The sequence below is a fragment of the Gallinula chloropus genome (assembly GCF_964237585.1).
Source record: "Gallinula chloropus genome assembly, chromosome: 17".
NCBI lineage: Eukaryota > Metazoa > Chordata > Aves > Gruiformes > Rallidae > Gallinula > Gallinula chloropus.
The window spans coordinates 6,038,943-6,065,799 of record NC_140102.1 but is presented as its reverse complement, the minus strand read 5'-3'; the positions used below and the strand labels follow the sequence as shown (position 1 = coordinate 6,065,799).

General features: G+C 53.8%; 1 protein-coding gene across 1 annotated transcript in view; it reads right to left on the bottom strand.

The window, feature by feature from the left end:
- Window positions 1-26,857, bottom strand: part of CUX2 (cut like homeobox 2) — a gene marked incomplete at its 5' end in the record, with an annotated part of 67,787 nt that overhangs the window by 7,451 nt on the left and 33,479 nt on the right. The window contains 12 exons of the mRNA XM_084271829.1: window positions 485-582; window positions 1,526-2,165; window positions 2,413-2,669; window positions 2,835-2,893; window positions 3,002-3,193; window positions 3,800-3,904; window positions 4,520-4,568; window positions 4,805-4,871; window positions 4,961-5,037; window positions 5,911-6,037; window positions 6,230-6,367; window positions 10,844-10,922. Coding sequence (XP_084127955.1) covers window positions 485-582; window positions 1,526-2,165; window positions 2,413-2,669; window positions 2,835-2,893; window positions 3,002-3,193; window positions 3,800-3,904; window positions 4,520-4,568; window positions 4,805-4,871; window positions 4,961-5,037; window positions 5,911-6,037; window positions 6,230-6,367; window positions 10,844-10,922 — 1,888 coding nt within the window. The remainder of the gene's footprint in view (window positions 1-484; window positions 583-1,525; window positions 2,166-2,412; window positions 2,670-2,834; window positions 2,894-3,001; window positions 3,194-3,799; window positions 3,905-4,519; window positions 4,569-4,804; window positions 4,872-4,960; window positions 5,038-5,910; window positions 6,038-6,229; window positions 6,368-10,843; window positions 10,923-26,857) is intronic.

The window sequence follows — 26,857 nt, the reverse complement described above, 5'->3', positions numbered from 1 at the left end:
GGATCGCCCATCCTCATTTAATCATCTGGTTTGGGGCAGGGAGGGGAGGAAAGGGGAGACCCAAAGTTTCTGAAAGCCCAGGCACTGATGCTGATGCTGCAAGGAGAGCCCTCCATCCCTAAAAGCCTTTACCAGCAGCGTTCCTTCCCACCGTGCCCCAAACCCCTACGGATGTCGGTGGGATAAACACCAAATAAAGCCCTTTCTGGCTCTGCTGGGGCTGGTCCATCCCAGACGCCGTCTCCCAGCCAGCCACAGGGTTAGCCCAGGATCATCCTGCCAAGGACGGTGCTGCGAGTACTGGGCTCAGCAGGGTCAGTTAACGTTTCCCGTGGGAGGCAGAGACTCCTGTTCTGGATGCTGCCAGTTTTGCAGGCATTTTGGCGTGCCACAGCACCCCCAGCCACCAGCACTCCTCTGAGTGCTGCTCCCACAGGAGCGGGGGCTTGGCTACCCCCAAGACCACCCAAATGCCAGCACCCACCTCCCTTCTGTGACTCGATCTCCTTCTTTGCCTGCTCCAGGATGCTTTTGATGGCGTCATCAGAGCCAGTCTCTGGTGTCCGGATCCTCGGCGTGATGCTACCTGATCAAAGAGGCAGGAGAACGGCTTTGTCACCAGTGCTGGTTTTACAAGCTCTGCTTGTATGTCAGGAAGTATTTACCGCTCCTCATGTTGGGTTATTTTTAGGGATGTTGGTTTTAAGACAAATGTCACTCCCAATTAGTTTCCAGCTGGAGTGCAGGGAGCCCCAGCAGAGCCCCCGGGGAGCTCCTGCCTCCAGTGTGGCATCTCCCGGTCACCTTGCTGGCCCGAGGGGACCTGCTCCTCAGCAGCACGCAGGGTGCTGAGGGGACCATGCTGCCCATCCCTGGCATTGTGCCCTCCTGCAGGCAATGGGTTGATGCTGGATTGGATCCAGGGGGTTAATTAGAGGCTCCCGCTTTCCAGTTTAAAATGCCCACAGATGCATAGACCAGCATCACTCCATCCCAGTGCCACCGCAGGGACCCAAGTGACAAGCCACTGCTGCTGCCACCGCTGAAACAGGGCCAGGAGCCACTGTCCCCAGAGCCAGGTGTGCAGGCAGTGGGGCGTTACCACAGAGGCCCCATAGCACTAAGACTTCATTATTTTAACGAAATATTCCCGAGCACATTGATTCATATGCCACGAAACAGCCTAATGAATAATTAAATGGCACTTGTCAGAATAAATGAGTAAAGCACGTCCGGAGACGTGGCTTCCACGATGGGTTGTTGTTAATTGCTACCATTTGATGAGGCTCCATCCCCACTGGCGACCAGCTCCATCCCACCCCGCGGCGAGTCAGGGGACCACCAGGGATAATCCCCAAGTGCCACTGGTGACTCCATGTGACATCACTGCCTGTCTTGCCAGCACTGATCATATCCCCACTGCGGCTCAGGGCACCCCGGGGGTGCTGCCAGGATGCACTGGGAGGGGTTCCCACGGCACCGCTTGCAGCATCCCAGGGCAGGACCCATCTGCCACCCCAACCACTCACCTCTCTGGCGCACCTGGATAGTCCTCAGGGCCAACACGTTCTGCTCATCAGAGAGGAACTGCTTCATCTTGATGAACGGCTCCTTGCCCTTCACTGTCAGCTTGCGCCAGGGCTTGGGCCGGGCCAGGATCTCACTGACGGAGCCCTGTGACAGCCCCAGCACGTAATGCCCAAAGACCCTCTGCCCGATGTTGTGCTTCAGCAGCTGCTCCTTCACCTGGAAGGCGATTTCGGCCGTGTCCAGCTGCTCCTCCTCGGCAGAGCTGCTGGCGCTGCCCTCGGACTGCTCGCTGGGCGGGCTGGCGGCGCTGGCGGTTGGCAGGGTGCCAGGGGGCACAGTGCCACTTTTGGCTCCAAAGAAGGTGGAGGGGTATGGCGGCCCCCCCGCAGCACTTTCAGTCTTGTAGGCAGGCGGTGGGAGGTGGGTGGTCTTGGGGTCCCCTGAAAGCCGCTCGCTCCCCGGGAAGGGAGACAGCGAGAAAGTCCGGGGGCCATCGGGGGCTGGGCCAGGGCCAGGCAGAGGTGGGAGGGGAGTGGGAGAGGCAGGTTCATCCGCTTGGGTGTGCTGGGGGGACGGGTACGGCTGCTCCATGCCCAGCGAGTCCTTCCCTGACTCGTCTTCAGAGTGGTCCTCCTCTAGAGATGAATGAGACAGAGGGAGACGCACTAGAGTCCCCCCAGCTGGCAGCTGCAGCATGGCCTCACAGTGAAGCATCACCTGCCTCAGTTTCCCAAGGTGGCATCCCACCCCTTGTCCCGCCCCCTGCCCCACAACTGGTTCTGGGCTCCTTCTCACAGCTAGGGCAGGATCCAGTCCCGCCGCCCACATTCCCAGGGATGCTCCCAGTGGGACCAGGGATGTCATGGAATCCAGGGACCCTACCAGTGCTGGCCAGCAGGCTGGGCTTCTCCAGCAGGTACTTCTGGGAGGGGTAGAAAGCCTCCTTCCCCAACAGCAGGGCCTCCTCTGCCTTCGATATGCTCTGCAAGGAGCCAAGCCGAGATGGGAAAGGGCAGCAGAGCCGCCGGCAGCAGGGCTGGAACGTGCACCCCAGCCCAGGGAGCGTGTCAGCACACGCCACGGCACTTGCCTGGGGAAGGCTGCAGCTGGCAGAGGCCACCTTCATCGCCTTCAGGATGCTGGGAGGGAGACAGGGGTTGAGGGGGTGACTCAGCAGGCACAGCTTCTCTCTGCCACCAAGCCGCTGGGCGTTATGGCTGCTGGAAGCGTGCCGTGGGTGCCAGTGGCGACCAGCCAGCCGGGGGACAGGCAGGCAGCAGCCCTGGATGCCAGTCGAGCCGTACCTCAGCTCTGTTTTGATCTCCTCGTAGTCCGCCTGCGCCTGCAGCTTCTCCTCCAGCTTCTGTGGAGCAGAGTGGGGGAGTCCTCGCAGCCGGCTCCTGGCACACACCCGGCATGGCCGTACCCGTGCACCCCCTCCCTGGCAAGCCCCCAGTCCCCGTGGGCGCACCTCAATGGCTTCATTCTTGGCAGCCAGCTGCCCCTCCAGCTCGGCGATCTGGTTGGCAGAGGACTCCTCCAGCTCCTGCAGCGAGCTCTGGAGGTGCTGGACATCCTTCAGGAGCCTCAGGATCTCCCGGTCCTTGGCGGCCAGAGCTGCCTCCAGCCTCGACCCTGAGCACATGGAATAGTTCACTTTGTCCTGCTGGGAGAGGGGACACCATCAGCTCCTGGCTGCCCAACATGGGGACAAGGGCCACCCTTCCCGTCAAACACATCCCCATGGGGAGCAGAGGAGCCCAGGACACTCAGCCCTGTGGGACAGGGACCCAGGGTGATGTGCCCCTGGGCAGTGACAGGCCCTTCCTCTGCCTCTACAGGTCTCCCAGGTATGTCTGCTTGGTGTTATGGGGGTGCCTGTCCCCCCTCCCTGTAGAAGCTGGGGGCTGCAGGTAGGGCATGGCCAACACAACCACCCCATACTGAAAAAAGCCTCAGTCATGGGTGTTTTCAGGCTTGCTCCCAAACACAGTGGGAGCACCCAAATGCAAAAGGGTACTCCCGAACACAACGGGATGCTCCTGAGCACCACAGGATGCTCCTGACCATGCTGGAGTGCATCCTGACTGCTATGGGGAGCTCTTAGCTACACTGGGATGCTCCCAAGTGCAACGGGATGCTCTTGGCGTTAACAGATGCTCCCGGCTGCGATGAGGTGCTGCCAGCTGTGAGTGATGGGGTCCTCCCAGCCACAATGGGGTGCGGCCAGTTACAATGGGGTGCTGCTGTCCCCAAGGGGTGCCCTCACCCCAGCAGCGCCCGGTGGGGAACAGCAGGCCAGGCGGAGGGAGCTGTTCACGGCTGCCAGTTGCTCCCGCAAGCTCTCCACCTCCCTCTGCGCCGCCTCTGCTCGCTGCAAGAGAGCAGAGAGACCAACCACATCAGGGTGGGCAACCATGGCTCATCATAGAGCATGGCTCTAGGACCTGTGCCTCTCCTGAGCATCCTGCTCTCACCACCATCACCGTGAGACCCCGACGTGGATCTCAGCTCCCCACATCCATTCCCAGCACCCATCCCTGGATACCAGCAGCTCACCTCCTGGTCACTAAATCTCTTTTATTATCTCTGGACATTTATTTGTACCTACACTTCCAGAATTAAATAAAACTCTGAAATAGGAATAGGTAAGACCAGGAGCAATTATGCCAAAACCCAGCACCAGGTTGGTGTGGGTCATGCCCTCAAATATTCGGGAGGTGACCGACATCAGCTCCAGCAGCCAAAGTAGAGCCCAGTGGGAGCTCAAATACACTAGTGACCCCCAACAGAGGACAAGAAGTCCCACAGGGCTGTTCAGAGGAGCTGTGAGGCCAAGGACACCAGAGGTCCACTTTATAGGGCTTTCCAGTCCTGGAGCCTGGCCACGCTGTACCAGTTTTGGGGGACAGACATCCAGGTCATCCAGAGCATGGCATGTGGAGGGTGAGGAGCCCTGCACTGACTGGAAAATAACCTCCTGGCTCACCTGGTTGGCTTTTTCAAGGTTCGTCATGATCATGGCTACTTCATCCGCCCTGCGATGAGAAAGCAAGAGGTGTCAGCCAGTGTGGAGCCAAGGGGCACAGCCCTCTGCGGCCGGCGGGTGCTCCTGCCTTAGGTTTAGGGACTTTGACTTGGGATGCTGCTGCAGTTGCTTAAAGTATCTCAGCTCCTCCTCAAGTCATGTACCAGCACCGCAGGGGTGTCACCGGCTCAGCATCAGGCATCTCAATGGCCTCTGGGCAAGGACCGAGCATCGTCAGTGACTTACTTGGATGCAGCTTCCTCGTCGTATTTACACCGCAGCTCCAACAGCTCTGTCTGGGTGGACTTCAGCGCTGGGAAGAGGAAGAGGAGGGTGAGCTGCAGGGTGGGAGCTCAGCCTCTGTCCCACAGCCGGTAAGCCCTACCCCAGCTCCCCCTGTACCTGCGTGGAGGACCTTGATCTTCTCCTCTGCTTCCCCCAGCCGAGCGGCCAAAGTGACCTGTGCTTCCTGCAGCCCCCTGCGAGAGAACAACGTCAGTGATGTGCTGGCCACATTACAGCCCTGCTGACCCCCGCTCTGGGGCACACCGAGACCCTCTCACTGCATCCCCATCAGTGCTCAGTGATGCTGGGGTGGGGAAAGACCCTGCAGGTGGACACCAGGATGTGCTCAAGCTGTTACCCCCTGATGTTAAGGGGATTATTGCCCCCGTGTAAAAAGATTCACTTTGGGCTGAAAATAGTCCTGATCCCTGTGGCTGGAAACCCTCCCATGGCAGGAGGGAGGGTGGGGGGAGCGGGGGGAGATGGCAGCCCACCCCTGCCTGTAGTTAATTGGAGGGGGGAAGCAATCAGGGAAAAGTTATTCTGCATTATTTATAGCCTGCATTTGCCAGGAACTTACTCGCAGAGATCTGCAATTTAGGGTTTAAAGATTCCTCATTTGTTTCCCCGGTGCAGCGCGTTAAGGAATAACAATGAAGGCACCAGGAAAGCCGGGAGCCTCCAAATTAAAAGCCCATTTAATGAGGTTCATCCCCCGACCTGGATTTAACCCATTTGTCCAGGCAAAGCCACGTGCCAGGGAGATGGGATGGTGTGAGGGGCTGGCAGAAGGGATCTGCTGGGGGCTCTGCCTGCACCTGCCGCTGCCCAAAATCCACCTGGGAGCAGGGATGGACGGACAGCCGGATGCTCAGAGTGCCTGAGACCGTGGACTTCCAGGTTGGATGTGTCCATTCTCAACCCAAGACAGCAAAGGAAAGTAGGAGCAGGACAGACAGAGAGGATACCCCCATGCAGGAGCAGGGAAAGAGCCGTGTGTGTGTCCCCAGCACCCCAAAGCAACCCTGGCTGTGCTGAGGGAAGCCCCGTCCCCGGTACTCACGTACTTTTGCTTTTCTGCCTCATTTCTCTGCAGCGAGGTTTCTGCGCACGGCGCTTTGCCGTCGATGCCGGAGAGCGGGGGCTCAGCCGCTGCTGTGAGCCCGGCCGCCGGCGACGTCCCCTCTCTGCGCTCTGCGGGGGGACACGTTTCACACAGTCCCGCTGCGTACAGCAGCGGTGGCTGCTGGGGACTATGGGCCAGGGGGCAGGATCTGGCCCCCAGACCCCCCATGCCCCCAGGGGGGTTAGAGGCATGTGGGGGGACCCAGCTGGGGATCACTGCTGCCAGCCTTGTCTGACAGGGCAGCCAGTGTCGGGGGGTACCTTTGTTGCTGACAAGCTCCGGGTGCTTCTTCCAAGGGTGGCCAAGGTCCTTCAGGGGATTGTTTTCAGGCTCGAGGCGCTGGAGCTGCTGCAGCCGGTCCTCCAGGCTCCGGGCAGCCTCCAGCACAGGACCAGGGTCTGCAGGACATGGGGTGAGGCGGTGAGTGGCAGGGATGCCCACCCCCATCCCTCTCCCACCTCCCTGAGGACCTACTGGCCACCCTCCTCACCACCCACCCCAAGACAGCCCCCTGCTTAAAACCAAAGCGGGTGGGTGCTATCGCACCCCTAGGACACCCCACGGTGCCACCGTGCCACCCCTCCATCCCACGCTTTCCATCACCAACCCCAAGGGATGGAGGTTGCCCCGTCCAGTTGGGGCTGCGTGGGAGCATCACCTCCCCGTGCGAGCCGGTGGCTCCCGCAGCACCGGTGTCCCCGGTGCCGCCGGCCGGTTCTGGGTGCAGACAATGGCGGTTTGTGCCGAGGTAAGCAGGTGCATTCAGAGCCGTCCGTCTTCCCTCTGTCAGCATTACACCATCATTAGCTAGTGTCTGCTCAGCAGGGTGTGCCATTATGTCTCCCAGGGCTGATGTAATTATACATTGACATAATTAACCCAGCAAGCCCATTAAGCAGGCCAGCTAAAAATTCATCTATAATTATTTGTTGTGTGCATGCTAATGAGTCCATCTGCACTGCCATTGTACAACATGAACAAATTAATTTACAAGTCTGGATTTTTTAATAAGTTCAAGAAAATGCCTCCTATTGAGCCAGGTTAATATCGGTTTGGAGTTTTTTTGGTGGTTTTTGGGTTTGGTTGGGGTTTTTTTTTTGAGAAAAGAAAGGAAAGAAAATAGATTTAAATTCTCCAGGGCCAGAAAGTTTGGGAAACAGGGAAGTGGGATGGAGTTGAGCCACTACTGTACGTGTGGCACACATCTGAGGGTATAAAATAATAGGGATGATGGGAAAAAAAATCAAACAACTGGCTGCCTCTTCTCCAAACGGGACACACAGCAGGGCTCCTGCACATCACATACCCAGCTGAGATGGCAGCAGTGCAGGATGAAGGGGGCCTGACACTACCATGGCTGTGCCGTGGGATCCGGCAAGTATCCAGTGTGGATACTCCTTGGAAATGAGCAAAGCCAAGACATGAAGCAAAGCCTCTCCACCAAGAAAGTGTTTGGGGGTCCCTGGAGCCATCCTTGTCCTTTCATCCCACAGCATCGCTGCCATGGGGTGCAGCCCCCCCACCAAAGCACTTGTCCCATGGCTTCCCAGCAGGACAGTGTCTGCCAGACTCCAAGTGCTAACACTGAGAGCCCTGGAGCATCTTTCCCCACAGGGAACAACCCCCTTCTTTCTGCTGGATGTCACAGACACCTTGCGGATGGGCTGGGATACAAGATTTGTGCCCAGAGCACAGCATCCTTCAGGCTGGTTCCCCAGCCAAGGATGTGGGCTCGTGCCATCAGAGGGTGTCACAGCAATGCAGCACGGTCCCAAACCAGACTGGATGCTCTCACAGCCATTAATAACACCCATAAGTATGCGAGCTGAGATAACGATACGGCTAATTAAACCCCACGCTCCAGGGCTCCAGCTCACAGGCTACAGGGGCCAGGCATCCCCCCCACGCTCCCCTGGCCCCAGGGGCATTGGCAGGAGGCTCTGTGCCAGCCCGCGAGCTGCCTCTGCAGAGATAAATGCCAGGGCAGGCCCTGCTTGATCCATGCCAGCAACTCCTCTCACCTCTGTGATGAGAAATAATACAGGAGGAACTGGCCCGAGCAACAGGACTTTCCTCTGGTTGGCATTTTCCCACTTGCAAGTTGCCTCCCCGCTGCTGAAATACAGCCGGAGCAATTCCCCGGTGCCTGGCTCTCTGCTTGGAGCCGGCATCCCAGGATGAAGTGGTCCGGAGTGGAGCTTTTAGAAGGGGAAAGAGCAAGCTGTGCTCCAGCTCCACTTCCTACATCAGCTGAGGCAGTGCTGATGTAAAACACCCGGCTGGATTAATTACATCGTGCTAATGATGCTGCCCAGTCACCGGGAAAGTGCTTGTCCTTGGCTGCGGGGCCGGCTCCACCACCACAGGCAAAGTTTTCGGATGTGCCATGGGGTTGCTGGGATCAGTCACCAAGCTGACACCATACTTGTGCCATACTCACACCGTTAGACAAGTCAGAGAAGATGGCCCTGCTGCCACAGCCGAGCGGCAGAGCAGCTGTGGGCCCCACCACGGTGGTGATTCACTGATGGCGCAGCCGGGTGACCGGTGATGTGAGAAGATCATGTGCCAAAACGGGACCTGAGGGTGCCACACGCTCCAGAGCTGCATCCGTGGCAGCTCCCGGGGACTGCAGCACAGTGGCACCCATCACCGGCACGGTCGGCTCACGCTGACCCCATGTGCCAGCAACCCTGTGCTGCACAGCAGAGACCTGCTTATCTATTGCTCCATACGCTTGCCCCCTGCATACACACAGATTTTTAAATACACACACATATATAATTTTTTAAATCACTATAAGTGCTGCCACTAGCTGGCGTCATTGGCTGTCCTTTAGCAGCACGGGCAGTGCTGCAGCAGGGACACAGGCAGCAGGCTGGGGTCCCTCCTGGTGCCCCCAGCCTCAGCACAGGGGAGTGGGTGCCAGGGCCCTTTACCCATGCCAGAGGGAGTCTGGGCTATCGGCTGACCTGCTCCCAGACACCCCCATCAGAGCTCGGCACGGCTGCTGCACAGCCACTGGAGCAGCTCGAGGCACTGGTGCAATGGCAGAACAGGGCAGGATGTGTCCCCGGTGCTCAGCACCTTCCTGTGAGCGTGTGCAGCACCATGTCCCTGGGTGCCAGCAGCTCATCCCTGTGCCAGGGCACGGCTGTTTGACCCAGCCGTCAGTGGAGGTCTCCGTGCCAGCAGCTGAGGGGGACATCGGCATCATGCTGCCACCTGGCTCCAAGAGGAGCATGGGGCATCCACACTACACCCATGGGGCACCCATGGTGTACCCACAGGGTACCCACTGTACACCTATGGTACATCCATGGTACATGCATGGTGCACCCACGATATACCCATGGTATACCCACGGTTCACCCATGGTATACCCACAGTACATCCATGTACACCCATGGTGCATCCACAGCACATCTGCAGTGCCATCACCTCTCCCACCGGAGCAGCGCCTCCTGCACAGCCCCATCCCAACCTGCCCAAACGTTCTCCGCCAGCGCCCTACAAATCCCTCCACGAGTCAAAGTCAGCCTTAAATCAAATCATCCCCAACAACAATGACATTAATTATGCTTTTAACACATTTTACTGCTTCCCCCCCTTCCCTTCACGCCACATCTGTGTGAACAATATCCCAAAGATTTACGGTTTTCTCCCGTAATTACAGACACACAGCCAGCTCACTTATCAAAATACTTGCTGAGCAATCAGGCTCCGTTACAGTCTCTGCCAGAGATTTGTGTTGACAGCAGCCATTCAAAGCAAAAAAATGTCGAATCAGGACTTATGTGGCGCTTGTAAAGTATTCCACAAAGAGTTCGCCTGTCGAGAGACACACGGACACGGAACAGACGGGGACACAATGACGGGAGGGAGGATTTGGGGAGCAGGAAGGGAGCAAGAGATGGATGGATGCTGTGGAGTTGCTGTGGGAAGAGGGTTGCAGAGAGCATAGGGGAGCTGGGTTGGGGCACCGTGGATCTGTGCACGTGCATCCTTGTGCATCCATGTGCATGCGTGTGCAAGCAGGAGGAGCGTGGCGGGCGAGCGTGGGGAGTGAAGATAACTGGGTTCTGGAAACGGAGCTGACATTTGGTTCTTGTAGCACAGGAGGAAATTTAATGAGGACAAAAATATGTCTCCCTAATTCCCCTAAGAAATCATTAAAACATTTTGTTATTCCTAAATGTCTGGAAAATGAATTAGTGGCCCTGCAGGAGCCCTTCTGCGCATCTTCAGCCATTTGCAGCTCTCCATCCTCGCCATGCCGGGGGATGCTCCGTGCACCATGCCCAGCACGGCCAACACCCCCAGCTCAGAGTGCAGGAACAGAGAGCAATGGGCAGAGGGGTACCAGCCCCTCACCCCTTCCTAGCACTGACTCCGCCAACACAAGCTTCAGAGGGGGGTTCCCTGTGCCTCAGTTTCCCCCACTCCCAAGACTTCAAGCGGTGCCACAGACGAGGCAGTGATACCCCATCCCGGCAGTGAACCAGGGAAAGCCATCCCTGAGCCGTGGCCGGTGCCAGGAGCTGCGCTGCGAGCCGGCGCTCGGCCGTTTCGGTTAACTTACCGTCAAAAAGACAACTGGGGATAGCCGCAGTGTTATTACAAGGGCTGAGCAAATGTATTCCTTTCCTAATGTCAAGATGCATTTGGCTCAGGGGCTGAAACACAGCGATGGCAAAAGCTGTTTCCACTCCTCTCTTCGGCCGGTATTTCCAGAGCACCATGCGCGAGCGGAGGTCGGCGATGCCAACTGTGCCGGGGGGCCGGCAGCGCTGCTGCGGTCCTCGCTGGCTCCTCTCGGCACCGGTGCCGGCACGCGACTTGTTAGGCAGCCAGGTCGCCACCGCGTTGCTTACCTGGAGCTTCAATTAATTGCTTGTAAACGCTGAGGAAAGCCGTCTCAGCCTCCTTGCTTCTCTTACTAAGTGCAATCACCTGGAGGGAGATGGAAAATCAGGGTGAGAGATGGGTTCTGGGGGTTGGGAACCCGTGGGACCAGTGCCACGACCGGCACACGGGTTGTCATCATGTCCATCCCCCCGCTTCCCCAGCACAGCTCTGTGCCCACTCCGTGCCCTGCGCAGCCGCTCGCCGCCTTCGGCTAAACTCCTCGTGCCGCTGCCATGTCACATCGCCCTAAATCATTGATGCGCTCTGAGTAAATGAAAATTATAATTTAATGTCAGTGCTTAAATAAGAAATAAGGAAGCCAGCCTGTTGTTGTGCTCGCCGGGACAGAGCCGGCACATGGCCCTCCCCAGTACAGCATGTCTGGGGCGATGCCGTGGGCAGGAGCGATGCTCATGCCGGCCCCTTGCATCAGGACCAGGGTGTCATCACACCTCGTCCCCCTTGGTTGCAGGTGGCAGGGTGCTGGCGATGCTCATGCCGGCCGGGCAGTGTGGAGACGGCGCTCTGCATCGCTAATAACCGAACAACATATTAATCTGCCGCGTGCTCCCATCCAACATTTATGAGCATGAATCATTTACTCCCCTTAATTTTTCAAGGTGTGACGACACCTCGGGGTGGGGGCTGCTCTGCCCACTTTGTTTGTCAAAGGTCCCCTTCCCACCCAGCCCCACCTGCAGCAGATAGGACGGGGGTGCACACATGGACTTCCGTGTCCCTGCCACCCTGGGTGTAGGAGCCAGGGATGGAGGCGACTCATTCCCCAGCCAGAACCTACCAAGTTTGATCCAGTTTGATCCAAATAGGGTGCTTTGGATGGTAGAAACTACCCAGTTTTGATCCAGTTTGATCCAAACTGGGTGCCCACGTCAAGCCACCCACCCAGCGCTCAGTGCTGGTAGAAACACCATCACCAATGGCAGACTAGTCAATTAAACCACTTCCAAGCCACCAACGAACTACTTCTCCAACCGAGCCTGAACTTTGCACCTCATCCCAGTGGCAGCTCTCGCGATGGAGCATCTTTTCCCTCCACCCGCCTCCTTCATGCCGGTGGAGCTCCCAGCTCGCCCCGCCAGCCTGGATCGCGATTGCTTGTCATTCAAACCCAAAGCAAACCGCTCATTTGTAATCCAGCAGCCACCCGAGCAAACCGCCTTCTCCTTCCAAGCTTGCAGGCACTGGAGCACAAAGATCATTTTTCTATTGTTAAAATTGTATAAGCTGGGCTTTTTATAGCGTCTCGTACACAAACCTACTTTCTTGGCGCCGCGTTTCCAGCAGAGGAGGAATTTGGGGGCTTTTCTTCAGCGTTCTGCAAAGAAATGCTTGGCTTCAGGGTGCTTTAAAATAATAATAATAAAGTGGGGAGGAGAGGAGGGGCAGGGGGAGGCAGCAAGCCGTCAGTGAGCAGCATCGCCTGTGTATTGCAGCAGGATGGTGGTTGTACCTGCTGAATTTCCCAGTGTTTGGGGGGTCTGTAAGGATGTGGAGACACAGCAGTGGTCTGTAGTGTCAGCCTGGTGTGACACACCCCCACCCCCCGCTGCCCCACATTTTCCACATCCTTTGGATTTTGCACAGCTCTGCCACAGAGATGCCTGGACCCACTCAAGCTTCATCTCCCCTGAGATGGTGTTGACCCAAGGGTGCGGAGCAAAGAGCCAGCCTAAATATTCACTCTGCCCCTCCGCACACCCCTGAGCTCACAGGAAGGAGCTGGCCCAGCCCCCTGAATTGGGCTGTTTCTGCTGAATTTTATCCCTGAAGTCACACCATCAAGACAAAAACACTTTTCAAGGGGAAATTTGGGTGCCTTTCCCCCTCCTTGGTGATCCAAATGATGATCCCAGCACCGTGAACGCCGTGGCTCCATGGCGCAGAGGGCCCCACAGCATCCTCCTGCAAGCTGTGGTCCTGCAGACCTAACCTTCCCCAGCCACGGGCTCCTAAGGAATGGAGCTGAGTTTCCTCCTGGCTCACATGAGGGATCAACCGGCTGCTCATCCCGCCTCCACCTTCCCACACAGTAATAACCGGCTCTTTAACTGGAGCTGCAGTTTGCTGATGGGGCTTTTGGGGGCCCTTTCACCAGCCCCATCTCCTGTCCCATCATCTTCAGCCCATTGTGGTGTCAGGGCAGGACAGAGAGCCGGGCATCTGCTCTGCTCTTTCAGAGTCCTACTAAACTTCAAGGAAATGTCAGTGGGGAAAAAAAAAAAAGAGATATTTCAAATTTTCAGCGACCTTTTCCAGCCGGGGATAATTCACCAAAATGCCAGCGGAGATTCCTGCTGGAGCAGCTCTGAGTCCTGTATGGGGACAGTTCACCCCAGCCCTGAAACCACTGCTATTCATCACATAGAGCTGAATAAACACCCGGAAAAAAACCCCTAAAATCAAGGTTTTGTAGAAAAAACCCAACCCTAGATGGGACAGAAGCTGAAGCAAACCCCAGGTTCCCATCTGCGAGGGTGATGTCACCTGCACGGAGAGGAGAAAATCACTAAAAAAGGGGGAACTGAATGTCCCCTGCCAGCAACCCCAGCTCGATGCCATCGGGATGGTGCCATCCCCGCTCGCCTACCCACCGCAATGCCCACCGGCGATGGCAAACCCCGCTGCCAACTGCTCTCCCTCCACCCGCAAAGCCCTCGGCAGCCGGCAGCGAGCTCTGCCTCCGCGTTCCGTATCGACGTACTATTAATTTCTATTTCCAACCCCCCCCCCCGTCTCCCCGTCTCCCTCCGCAGCATCCGCGGGCTCAAGGTGAGGCACGGCAGCAGCGCGGGATCGCCGCCGCGTGATGAATTACATTTACGCGCCGGGTCCTTTTCATGGCTGGTGACTTTCCAGCAAAGCAATTATCACTGTAGAATGCGTAATAGCCTAATTAATTACTATTGTCAGGCTGGCCTCTGTGCCATGATTATACCTTCCGAAGCCAACTTTTTAAACATTTGGAAGCAGAAATATTATTATAATTGACTGACAAAATGGTAAAACTCCCCCGGCGCAGCCGGTCCTCCTCCCCGGCATGGCGGCAAAGGACCGACTGTCTGAGCATCTCCTCTCCAAAGGCGCGGGATTTGCATCGCACCGGCGGTGAGTTTATTCTTATATCCATGAGATCAAGTGCAGGATAAGTAGTGGGTTATTTCCATCTAAATACTGGTGGCAGTAAACCACAAATGAGCTCTTTTTCAGCGGAGAAGAACAGCTGTCAGGGGAGAAAGCGGCAGCAGAGACCCCAAATGTTGAAGAAAACTGATGAAAAAATTCATTCAAGCCTTCGCTATTTTCCTCGGGTTTTTTGCTGATGTGTAAAGAAGTCGGGGAGAGCGGGAGGGCTGTGGAGGGGCGAGGGGGGAGAGCCCAGGAGGAGCTGCTGTCTTGGAGGAGAGCTCTAGGTGGTGGGGCTGAATCCCCCCCATGTGGGACCAGCCATGTGCCAGGGAGGCCCCGCTTCGTGCTGGGGTCCTTCACTGCCTTCCCAGTGTCCCCCATTCAACCGTTTCCTGAAACCCATCCAGCCTGGACGCAAACCCACCATGTACACACACAGACCCGCTGCATGTGGGCAAGGCTGTTGGTACACACGCACTCATCACAGACATCCCATACCCACAAAACCCTACTGCACACCCTCCAAACCCATCAGACCACCCCAGACCCACTGCACTCCCAACCCCATTGCACACCCACACAAGCCTGCTGCACATCCCCAGACCCATTGCACACCCCCCAGACCCATCACAGACACCCCCAAACTCTTTGCAGACACCCCCAGACACATCACAGACACCCCAGACGTGTCATTCACCCCCAGATCCATCACATACACACACAAGCCCACTGCACACCACCAGCTCCATCACATACACACCCCCAGGCCCACCATATACATCCCAAACCCAACAGAGACACCCCTGGACCCATGTCATTCATCTCCAGACCCATCACACACTCACACAAGACCAGCGCACACGCCCAGGCCCATCGCACACACCCCAAACCCATCAGAGACACCCACAGGTCCCTCACAAGCCCCTCTATACTCATTGCAGACACCCCCAGACCCATGTCATTCACCCCCAGAGCCACTGCACACCCACACAAGCCCGCTGCACACCCCCAGACCCATCGCACACCCCCTAAACCCATCAGAGACACCCCCAGGCCATTCACAAGCACCTCCTAACTCATCGCAGGCACCCCCAGACCCATCGCAGACACCCCAGACTGTCATTCACCACCAGACCCGTTGCACACACACCCCCATCACACACTCCTTCCATCGCTGCACCCCCCAGCCCGTTCCTCCAAAGGCAGGAGCAGCTCCCAACGTTTTCACAAGGCCGAAAAGCAATTCACGTCAAGAAGATCAATAATATAAAAATAAAGCCTGAGAATTCTAGTTAAAGGGAACGTCCCAGAAATATGTTGTTCACGTTCATGATTTGGAGATTAAAAAAAAAAAAAGAAAAGAAAAAAAAAAAAGGATCAATAGAAGTTCTTCAGATGATGTTATTTCTAATGAGCAATATACCCAGCCTGCTGCAAATAACTGCTTAACGGAGGGAAACAGACACCCCCTCCCTGCATTAATAATTTACTTTATAAAGCACAGGATCCCGAACGCGAGAAAATTGCTGCTGGTTCTTAATTTTGTTGTAATAGTTCCTGACAAGTTCAACGACGCTTTGGCCAAGCTCCTGAGAGCAGAGGCAGAGGATGTTCAGCTCGTTAGGTTATTGCCCCCTCTTTTCCTGCATCCTATCCCAGCTCTGGGAGAAGTTGCCTGAGCTCTGCCCTGTCTCAGTGCTGCAGGATTTCTTGGCTCAAGCCCCCAGCAGCAAGCAGGGAAAATATTTCAAGCTTATTTTACCATCCTCACCAATATAGTTTAAAGCACCCATCGCTGGCTGCTTCAGTTGAGTATTTTTCCCTTAATTCCCCCCCCTTCCTTTTTTTTTTTGTCTTCTTAATTTATTTTTTTAGTGCATTTGCTGACAGTTGGCAACTCCAAACCATCTGCTACCCACGCACACGCCGAAATGCACGGCTTCGGCATCAAACCTCCCTCAGAGGAGTGGGGTTGATTCCCAACCGTCGGCATGAGGACATGCCACCCAGCCGTGTTAATTCCCAGAAAAGCCAAATTCCTTGGGAGCGCACAGCATGTTTTTCCATGGAAATATTCTTATTATCCCCCCAAAAAATAGAATTTCCCTGCAAAAACATGGAAAATCCCTCAGGGGCAGATGGCAGCGGTGGTCAAAGTCGGCGGTGGAGTTGGGCAGGGATGCGCAGGGCTCTGTATCCCTGGCATGGATAAAGTAGGATGATGAGGAGGTTCCCGCTGGATCCCAGGTTTGGGAAGGAGCCAGGATGGCCCCGGCACGCGGGTGCACCCCGAGCATCGCAAAGTTTCACCTCCCATTTAGCAGAACAAAACTTTTAATTTAGATGTTTTCATCTATCTATCAGAGTAAAAAAAAATAAGTTTAAAATAATGACTGTAATAAATGAAGGTAATTAATTGTAGTTTGTTCCTTTACTGTCTAGTCAGCTTAATTTTACCTTTTCATCTAATAATGAGAAAATAATTTTTGTGCTCTGAGGGTTAATGATATGTAACTGCAAGAGCTGCTAATTGCATGTTGCAAACTATTCATCAAAATCCCCATCTGCGCTACTTGATTATGTTTGCTAAATTATTGCTTTGAATTATCTTTCATAAAGCAACTTTTGTAATTAGCAGGGCTTTCGCTTTGCTCTTTTCTCCGTCGCAAGGATATTCAAACTTTGTCCGTCTCAAGCTGTTGCCATTAAACCGCCGTCGCGGGCAGCTTTTGGTGAGAGAAAGGAACTGCCCTTTAGCTAATCAGGGAGAAAAAATAAAAGCTGGGTTTATTCTGCACGGGTACGATTTATTCTCAGCCACGCTCCTCCTTCCTCGAGGAAAAATTGATGTAGGAAGGATATAGGAGCTGAAATGTATAGGAAAAAGTATTTAGGAATGGCAGAGAGAAACAGCCCCAAAAGCCCACCCGCCCCCACCTGGGTTAATATTTCAAAAATGATTTTTATTTTCCTTTCTTTCCCCCCCCTTCCTTCCCATATACAAGAAGGAGCGGAGGGGGAAGGCTCGCCATTCATCACCGGGCTTTTATGGGCTCCTTCCCGTGACGCAGATGATGTAGCGCTCTGCTCACCCTGGTTAATATTCATGGGGAACGGGCTGAAAAGTGTGCTTTGCGGGGGGAAAGAAGATATTAAAGAAGTATTTTAAGGATTTTTAAAAGAGGAAAAGGAAAAGAAATAAGAAGAAATGGGGGGAAAGGGGAAGAAGAGAGGGGGAAGTGGGAGGGAAGAAGGGAGGAAAAGGAGAGGGAAGGGGGGAAGAGGGAAAAATAATTTTAAAAGATACAAGATGAAAAGAGGAAAAAAGGGGAGAAAGATTTAAAAAGAGGGAAAAAGAGGGGAAAAAAGAGGGGAAAATAGAGGGGGGAAAAGAGGGGAAAGAACAGGGGGAAAAGAGGGGAAAAAAGAGGGGAAAAAAGAAGGAGAAGAGTGCCCAGGGCCCCCACGAGCCGCACCCCAGGGACAGCAGCAGCAGCACCCTGTATCCATCCCGCACCGCCTGGCACAGAAGCAGCCAAGAAACCCAACCTCAAGGGAGCTGAATCTGCCTCTTGGGATAAATTTCCCCAAAACCTCATGTAGAAAAAACACCCTTGGGGGGAAGGAAAGTGGCAGAGCTGGGGAAGCAGCTGCCGCCGATCTGGGAATTGCATCCTGCTCCCCCATAAATCCTGAGCCACTTGGGCGGAGGGACCGGCTGGGGCTCCCCGAAGGACATAGCTCATATTCTCGTAGCGGATCTAATGAAGACTATTGGAAAAAATGCAGTATTTAAAAGACTGAAAATGTATTCCTATTGTTATCACTCTCTTTTATGTGTTTATGCATAGTGCATCGGAATGAATCAATACTGGATTGCCCTATAAATAAATGAGCATATCAGTAAACCCGGTAATAAAATAAAGTGATGAAAAATATGGAAATCAGTCGCATTTGTGTAAATCCACTTATTGTTTACTTTAATATTTTCTTATGCAGTTCCGTAGCTCCAAAGAGACAGATTTAAAATCAGGTAATGCTCAGCAGATGACAGATCCTAATGTGTCGCTGCTGGCAAGCTCAGAGTACCGGCAGCTCTCCAGGGGTTTCCATCGAAGCACATTAGAGGAGCAGAGAAAGCAGCCCCCGAAGAGAGAGCATTAAAAAGACGGGGAGAAGAAGAGGTATCCTGAAGTGCAATGCATTTCTCACCAGCATTGGGGACCAACGCCAAGGCGTCCACAGAGCCTTGGTAGATGTGGCAGGGGCACGGGGCTGGGGAGTGCCTGGGGCAGGCTGGGGGATGAAGTGAGATGCCTTCTGCAGCAACATGGCGGGCTGGGACTGCATCGTCCCACCCCAGCAATTGGTTCCTCCTCGGATCACCCATTGTAACCTCATCCGGTGCATCCCAGACATGTCATGGCACCTCCTGGCCATGTCACTGCACCTTGTAGCCACATCACACCACCACCTGGCCATGTCACGGAACTTCCTGGCCATTTTATGGCACCTCTGGCCATACCTGGCATCTCCAGACAATACCACAGCATTTCCTGACCATTTCCCAGACATGCTGTGGCACCTCCCATGACATCATGGCATCTCCCTGCCATGCAACAGCACATCTCGTCAGTGATGGCTCCTTCCCCTGCCTGGAAGCTCTCTGGGACAGGGTCACCATTCCTGCAGGGGACACCAGGAGCTTGCCGGCAGCAGGGCCCTGTACTTCTGCCCGTACATGGCATATGAACCACCCAGCACCAGAAGGGGAAGCAAAGCAGAAGAATATTATCAGTTGCAGAATCCCCCTGGGGTCAGGGATGGTGACCTCATGCCTTAAACACACCAAGGCGGGTCTGGTCTGTCCCTCTGGTGACTCTTCCATCCTCATTTCACCCCACCTCCCCGAAAGCTGACAGGCTGCGAAGGGGCTGGGATCATGCCTGGGACCATGGGGGTTGGGGGCAGGTCCTGTCTGCTCCCCTGCCCAACCCTCCACTCCTCAGCATCTCCCTCTAATACTGCTGGTTTTTCCTCCCAACAACCCACCCAGGCAGGCAGAAGACACCCCTCCCCGTACAGCCTCAGAAAAAAGCTATTTTAGAGTTGCTCATTTTTTTTATACCCTTCTCATCTTTTTTTTCCCCTTTTTTTTTTTAAAAAAAAAAACACAACCAAAACCCACAACACATCTCCCCCCATCTGGGCTGCGAGCTGGGTGCCAGCATCTCGGCACCGAATACTCAACGCTTGCTTTTTATAAATGCCTCAAAACCCCAAAGTTTCCTCCTGCGCTGGTGGGATGCATCCAGGCGGGTACCGTATCCAGGATGATGCTGCATCCCCCCACTTGGGCAAAGCCCACATCCCCCCTTCCCTGGGACCCAGCTCTGCCCATCCAAAGAAGCTACTGGAGGCAAGGAGAGGACAAAAAAATCCCCTTACCCCAAGGTTAGGGGCTATAATTTGTCTTTGTGGTTAATTAGCTCCCCTTCTTGCTCGTCACTTACACCTACAGGTCTCAAAAACCTCGGTGTCGGGGAGGGAAATCCGCTGTCCTGCGGAGTTAATTCTCTAACAGCAAATCTCCTGTACCTCAGGTACATTTCTCTTAAATTCCCGGCTGAGTTCAATTAAATGTTTATGAGACTGTGCGTTTTCCCCCCGCTGCGCTGCCAGCGCCGAAGCAACAGAATTAAGCTCCTTCTGGAACAAAACAAAAACAAAAGGAGAAGGGGAAAAAAAAAAACCCAACCCAAACCCAACGAACCAACAACCTGACAGAGGAAAAAAATAAAATATAAAATAAAATAGAGGTGGTTTAGGAGCGTGGAGTTTTAATATCTCAGGGATATAATTCCCCCGGTCTGATTTTGCTCTGCGTTACGCAGCCACAGTGCGATGGCAATATCGACGAGGGGGTTGATATGAATAATTGAAGAAATTCTGTATTCCCCAGCAAAAGGAAAGGCAAGCCGAGAGGGTTGTTGAGATAATCAGGAGCTCGCTAATCAATATTCTCAGCCCCAGCCTCCTCCTCGCTTCTCCAAAAGGAGCAGTGCCATAAGCTCATCAGTAACTGTAAAAAAAACATCGCACTCCGAGTGTCAAAATAGTCAAGCACAGCATATTGTATTGCCAGATTTCCCTCCCGGTCCACCCCGGTGCCAGATTACATCCATCAGCAGGGAGGGAAGCCGTCCAACGATGACTTACTTACGCTTAAGTGTTCATAAATAAGGGTTTTTAAGATATAGATGGCTTTTTAATTTTGGTGAAAAGAAAAAAAAAACCCACCCAAAAAACCCCAAACTGTGACCTCTCGGGTGCTCCCCCATAAATCTTGTAGCCTGGCTGCACCAAGGGATGTCCCAGTCCCTATCTGACTGGTTCTGCAGTGAAAATAGCCAGGAAATATTTACGCCGGCATCATAAACCGTGGCAAAGCCTTTGTCTGATGGGGAGATACGGCGAGAGACCGTATCCCCGCCATGAAAACCTCATTAGACAGACTCTAATTACTGCCCTGCAGTCGGCAGGAAGAGACAGAAACCATAAAACCTGAGTTGAGGGGGGGTTATTAATTGCTTTTTGATAAATTGGGGGCCGAGGCGCTGCTCGTGGAGGTCAGGAGGTGCCTACATGGGGCTCCACTGTGCCCTGTGCTCCAGCCACCAGCAACGCATGCCCTGTGCCCAACTCACCTTCCTTGAGCATCCCCCCTGGCCCAAAAATCAGCATTTCTGGGGCAAATTGGGGTTGCAATGGAAGAAGCCACCACCACCAGCAGCTGGTCCTGATTTGCTCCATCACCTGCATCCTTACATCCCACTGAAAGCGTGACCCAGCACCCTGGCAGTGCAGAGATTTAAGCCACAACCACCCAAATTTTGGGAGACTGAGCTCTCCCCTCCCCAGCATCACCAAAACCCCTCCTGGCTATGCGGCTTTGGGACAGGAGAAGACACGTTGCAGGGCAGCCACCACCATCCCCTGCTAGATGGGCCACGGGGCAGGCAGGGAGACCCCAGCCATCCATCACCCCCCCCTCCTTATGCCTTATGTAAATCCGCGGCGCTAAAGATGTATGGAGCCAATTACCAGGGGTCACTGCCGGGTGCAAAATTCAGACAACGAAGCTCCCGGTCTCAAATGAATCTGCACGAGATTGCAAGCTTACTGCCTTTTATTGGACAATATAAATATTTCACTGTTATATAAAAAAATATTGGCGAGAAAGCAGATAAACCCGAGTCCTGTGTGTATACAGAGAAGCAGGGAGTGAAAAACAGCCGTCAGCATCTTTTTAACGGCCTTCGGTGCAGTACGGGAACACAGTTTGCAAGGGTAGGGGGGGTTGATGACCACATTTGCACATTGAGACTGGAGGACCCTGTGGGACCCCAATCCTGGACCCATCGAGGCTCCGCTGGGAACAGGAGTGATGCCATCAGCACAGCCCAGACACACGGACGGCACCGTGGTCCAAGGGGCCGTGACTTAATCCAGCCATGATGAAGAGCAACACGTGGGATGCAGAGGTGGACATGGAAACCTTGGAGGCTTTGCACCATTCCTAAGAAGCAGGTGCTGGCCCCACTGCAGAGGATGCCCAGGAAGGGAGGGTTGGGAACAGCCTCACCATACGGATCAATCCCAAATGTGTTTTCCAACCAGTTTGTCCTTCTGGGATCATACCTGTCCCCACAGGGCACCCTTATCTCATGCTCACCCATACAGCAAACCCTTCCCCGTGACATCGAAAGCAGGAGAAAAGAAAAAATAAAAAGCCTACAGGAATCGATACCTCCTTCACTTTCTCTCCCTATATTTTATTAAAAACTTTAGCATCAATATTAATGTTTAAATCCTCACCAAGCTGAGTTTAATTACCTGTAAACTGCATCCACAGCTACATGGACCTTGCTCCTTGCCACAGTAAATATGACTGAGGAGGAGCTGTGCCAACATTTCTGAGCATCATCTACTTATCCCCAGGGGAGTGTCCGGATCCAGCCCTCCCCTGTCCCTCAGCAGCATCACTGGCCATGCGGGAGGGGATGGATAGCAGGTGATGAAGACGGAGCTACAGTGTGACCAGACCAGGGATGGAGCCAAAAGGAGGAGGAAGAGGAGGAGACGAGAGAAGGGGAAAATTGGTATCTTGGGAAGAAAATGATGCGTAAATATAAAATATCTGGGGCTCTTGCTGCCAAAAGGAATCTGCTTTCAGCGATGTGAATCATAATGTTTGGGAGGTGGAACAAGGGAGATGTATTTGAATGGAGTCCATTAGCGGCTGAGGACAATGAATAACTCACCGGCAGCAGGAACGGCTCCTGAGCCGCTGGCGAGGTCACAGTCGGCTGGCACGACAGGCCAGGAGCTGCCAGAGAAACCAACCAGGACTGGGACCATCCAACCAGGATGGGCCACGTGTGCGGCCGCATCCTTTAACCGCCGGTACAAGTGGGTACAAAGCAAGCCAGGAGGGAGCAGGGGTGAGCCTGCTGCTGCCACTGGTCACCCCAGGGCCTGTCCCAGGGCCACCGCTGGCCTGCAGTCCCCCAGCACAGATGCTGCTGAGCTGCCAGGTCTCGGCATCTAAAATGGAATCGGGTTTTACAGCACGTTATCAAACGAGCCGTAATGGGATCTCACAGAGGGCAGAGATTTGAGAGGCACATCAGATTTCCATTCCAGGGGAGATAGGGGAAGGCTGTTTTTACACAAAACCCATATATCAAGGGATGCTATCTCATCTCCTGTACTGGTAGCTGCTCACGGGCAGCTCTGTGTTCTGGTGCTTTGCCAGCCCGCGCCTTACCAGAGGTCAAAGAGGGATGATGGAGGGAACCAGCCCGGTCCTGCCCACCACATCCCTGCAACGCCCCCCGAATCCCCACCACCACACTTCTGCATCCTGCAGCCTTGGTTCCTCACAGCCAGCTTCATTAAGACTCCTTCCTTATTACACCTATTACAGCAGCTTCCCAAGGCCAGGGCTGGGACAGCGGCGGTAGCGTTCGAGGGCTACACTTCCAGAATAATATTCATTACCATATTCATTCAGTGTTTATCTCGCAGATGTACGGATCCGTTACAATGGAGAATAAAGAGAACTCAGAATTTGTTCTCAAAAGATATTCAAATTAGTTAATCAAGAGTCCTTTTATTACGTGTCTCATGTACCAGCAGCAACTATCCATCGAGATAAATGATCAGCTGCTAATAACTGATTACATTGCAGCAAGTGTTTTCTTATCCTTATTACCACCATGTTTAAAGACATTTTATAAATTTCTAATTATTGTAAATTGTTTCTGCTTTTGAAAACATCTTCCCATAGTCATCAGCTGTCAATTTTCCCTGAAAAATCTCTCTCTCAAATGAGCTCATATCGAGATGCTCAGGAGGCAGAGAAAACCCTTCCAGCTAGGCTCTCGGCCGGCAGGATGCAGCCGGGGGCGATGGGGTACCAGGATGCTCCTCCAGCTCTTTTATAAGTAGCCTGGACTTGAAAGAAAAATAAAAGCATCCTTAGGTTGGATCCATCCTGGACGGTGCTGTCTTCACCTGCCAAGGTGCCGCATGGTGGAACGGGCCACCACCCACCCCCAGGCTGGATTTGCTCTCCAGTGAACCACGGAGAAATAAATAAGCCAACAGTATATAACAGAGCCCTTGACAAGTGCGAGGCACCCGCACCTGCAGACACCGGCATCCAAGGGTAGATCTGGGCTTGGGAGAGCCCTAAATAAGATCCTGCTTGCTCTCTGCATATTTTACAGATGAAAGCTAAAATAGCTCAGAGGGTTTGAAGCCAACCAGGACTTTAAATCCGGTGGCCGGCCTCGAGCCGCCGCTCCAGCCAATTTCTGGGCTCCATTCATTACGGCAATCAATCGGCTTAAAAAAAACCCCAACAGCAAACCCAACAATAAACCACCCTCTAAACTCTCTTAGACACTTTAATGGAAAAGGTATCTCTTTCCATCTTCCCCGGCTGTGACCGCGGGGCTGGAGCAGCAATCCGGGCACCACGGGCTGGGCCACAGCTGGGAGGCTCTGTACCACACCGGGGACCGCAATGTCACGGGCAGAGCATCCATGTGCCATCCTAGGATGGGATCTAGGATGGGATCTAGGATCCAAGCAGGGGGTCACGAACCGTACCCCCCTCATTGCTGGTACAGTGCCTGTCCATCACCACTAGTACCACGACCTCGGGTGATGGTGGCACCATCTCTGCCGGTGACACTGGCTGCCCAGGAATGGGGGTGACCAGGAGAGGAGCGCATCACGGCCGTGCCCGGTGGTGCTGACTGAGCCAAAAGCACTGGTGGCAGCTGTACTGCAGAGACACAGGATGGGAGAGGAGGAGGAGGAAGAGGAGAAGAAGGCTGCCTGGGATAACCCCCCTGCAGAGGACCAGGGTGTCTGGCCAAGCACATTGGCAGGGCCCCTGGCTGCCAGGAAAGGGAGGAGCCGCCGGCGGGATGCGGAGCCTGGCACAGAGCTGCTGAGGTCCTTCCCGGCTCCAGGGGGGCTCAGACCAAGGGAGGAGACGCCGCAGGCACCAGCCATGCCATTATACGCTTTATTGATGCTGTTCTGAAGAAAGCTAATCAATATATTAGATTTCCCAAAGAAAGAAAACACCAGCTGCCAGCAGCACATAACTCCTCCGCCGCGGCACATTTTTCCATCAAGCCCTGGAGCCGCGCGTGTCTGCGCAAGATGAGGTCACGTTCAAGAGGTGACCTCCTGCTCCCCCAGCAGCCAGGTCAGGGCCAGGGCCACGGCCACTGCTTTGCCCCACAGCAAAGCCCACGTATGTGTGTATGTCCCTCCCTTGGGTTGAAAAATCCCTTTGAAATTCCCCAAATATCTTGCACCAGCAACACCACGGGGTGCGCCCAGCTTGGCACCCAGCTGGACAAACCCATATGGGTCTGACGGGGCTCCCAAGGGACCCCCCTCAGTCCTGATGCCTCTGCATCCTCACACAGACCCACAGTGGCTGGCCTGGATTTAAGCTCTGAGGAGGATTCCCAAAGAGCTTCTCCTATTGGGAAAAGCCATTTCAGGAAACTGCCCTTTGCCAGCCTCCTTCCCCCCCAGCAAAGATTTTCCCAAGGGACCGGCTGGTCCCAAACGCGGCCGCTCGCCCAGACACTGCCACTCAAAAGGAACTTGAAGGCACCAAACCGATGGATGAATTTAGCAGGAGAGGGATCCTGACACGCAGAGTGCTGGCAAACCAACGGCGGCACCCAGCGTGCCGTGCTCCCTGCGGCTGCTCCAGGTTATTCATTCCTGAAACCATTAAAGCTGATGCAACGGCAGCTCCAAAAGCCGTTTAAAAAGGACAGGATAAATCCACGTTGGACCTGACGCTCAGCACCGGCAGGAAAGCAGACTGACGTCACGGGGAATTGATTAGTGTTTTAATAGAATTAGATCATTGGGAGGGCTGCAGACCTGTTTCAGAAACCCAAATGTTCCATGGATTTGCATTCAAGACCCTAAACCAGGGCGCGTTTAACCAAGGCGGAGTAAATGTCCCACATTTCCCCAGGATTATCTGAACCATATCAGATATAATCCAATGATCTGTAAAGTGATTATACCCAACTGAATATAAGAGATCTCTTCTGGTAATGCAATATTTCATCCAGCTGCAGACGTTAGGAGGAGGCAAACAAAGAAGGAGATTTAATAAGTGGAAATAAAACTATAGGCAGAGATAGTTTTAAATTTATATATATATATATTTTTTTTTGTGTATCGCATCTAATTGCAATCAACAACAGACATCTGACACAGTGACAGCATCAGCAAAATTGCTGCTGAGAGCACAGAATCTTTGTCTAAAAATAATCAGACATTCAGCGCGCCACTGTTTGTTATAATGGTAATCGATGCTGGAGGCTTTGAATTCCATCAATTTATAGATCTGCTCTGTTCTGCCTGGTGATTGTGTTCTGCACACATCCACTCCCGCTCGGCGCAGGCAGCGCCGGGGCACTGTGTGATTAAGATAAGCTCAGATTCCTTTCATACATTCCTTATCAGCTCTAATTCTCCACCAGGCAGAGATGTTCACAGCAGTTAAAGATTAGTTCAGCTTCTCAGACGCCAAATTTGAGGGTATTGATCAATAAATCAAATCACAGGCAATCAATCGCCCGATCCGAAGAGTCTAGCCGATGCATTATTACTGGCGCCTTCGAAGCTGAGGCTTTTTTTTCTTTCCATGGGTTTCATCAAAACGCGGCTTCCCTGGCTCCCCGCCAGCTCCCGGGCTGCCTAATAGACTCCGCAGCAGAGGAGCTCCAGCCCAGCAGAAGAGCAATAAATTTCTCATCAAACAGCCGATAGAGAAACAAGATGAACATCTGTTTTGCTGCAATGAAACTCCTGTGTTCTTCAGAAGCTGCAAACCAGGTCTGACAGACCACCCCAAAGGCAGCTTTGCCTTCAACAAAGCAGCAAAGCAGAATATTTGCCGGTTATTTCAATCAGGTAATTTAAGAAGACTTTGCATTCTCCTCTCTGCAGCTGCCGGAGCTTTACAGACAGGATTCCTGCTCAGTCGATAATAAAAGCCATCCTGGGACCCTGTACTATGAAGGCAATTTTATGATACCCATTATGTGGCAATGTAACTTCATTAAAAGCTGTTTATTCCCTCTAAGCATTTTAAGCACTTTCCCTCACCCATAAAGAAGAGCCTCTCGGTGCACTGGAAAGGTTATTTGTGACGGGAGCTGCTTTCGGGGTATTTCTTACCGGGGAGGGACGAGGGTCGCGCCGGCAACGGGATC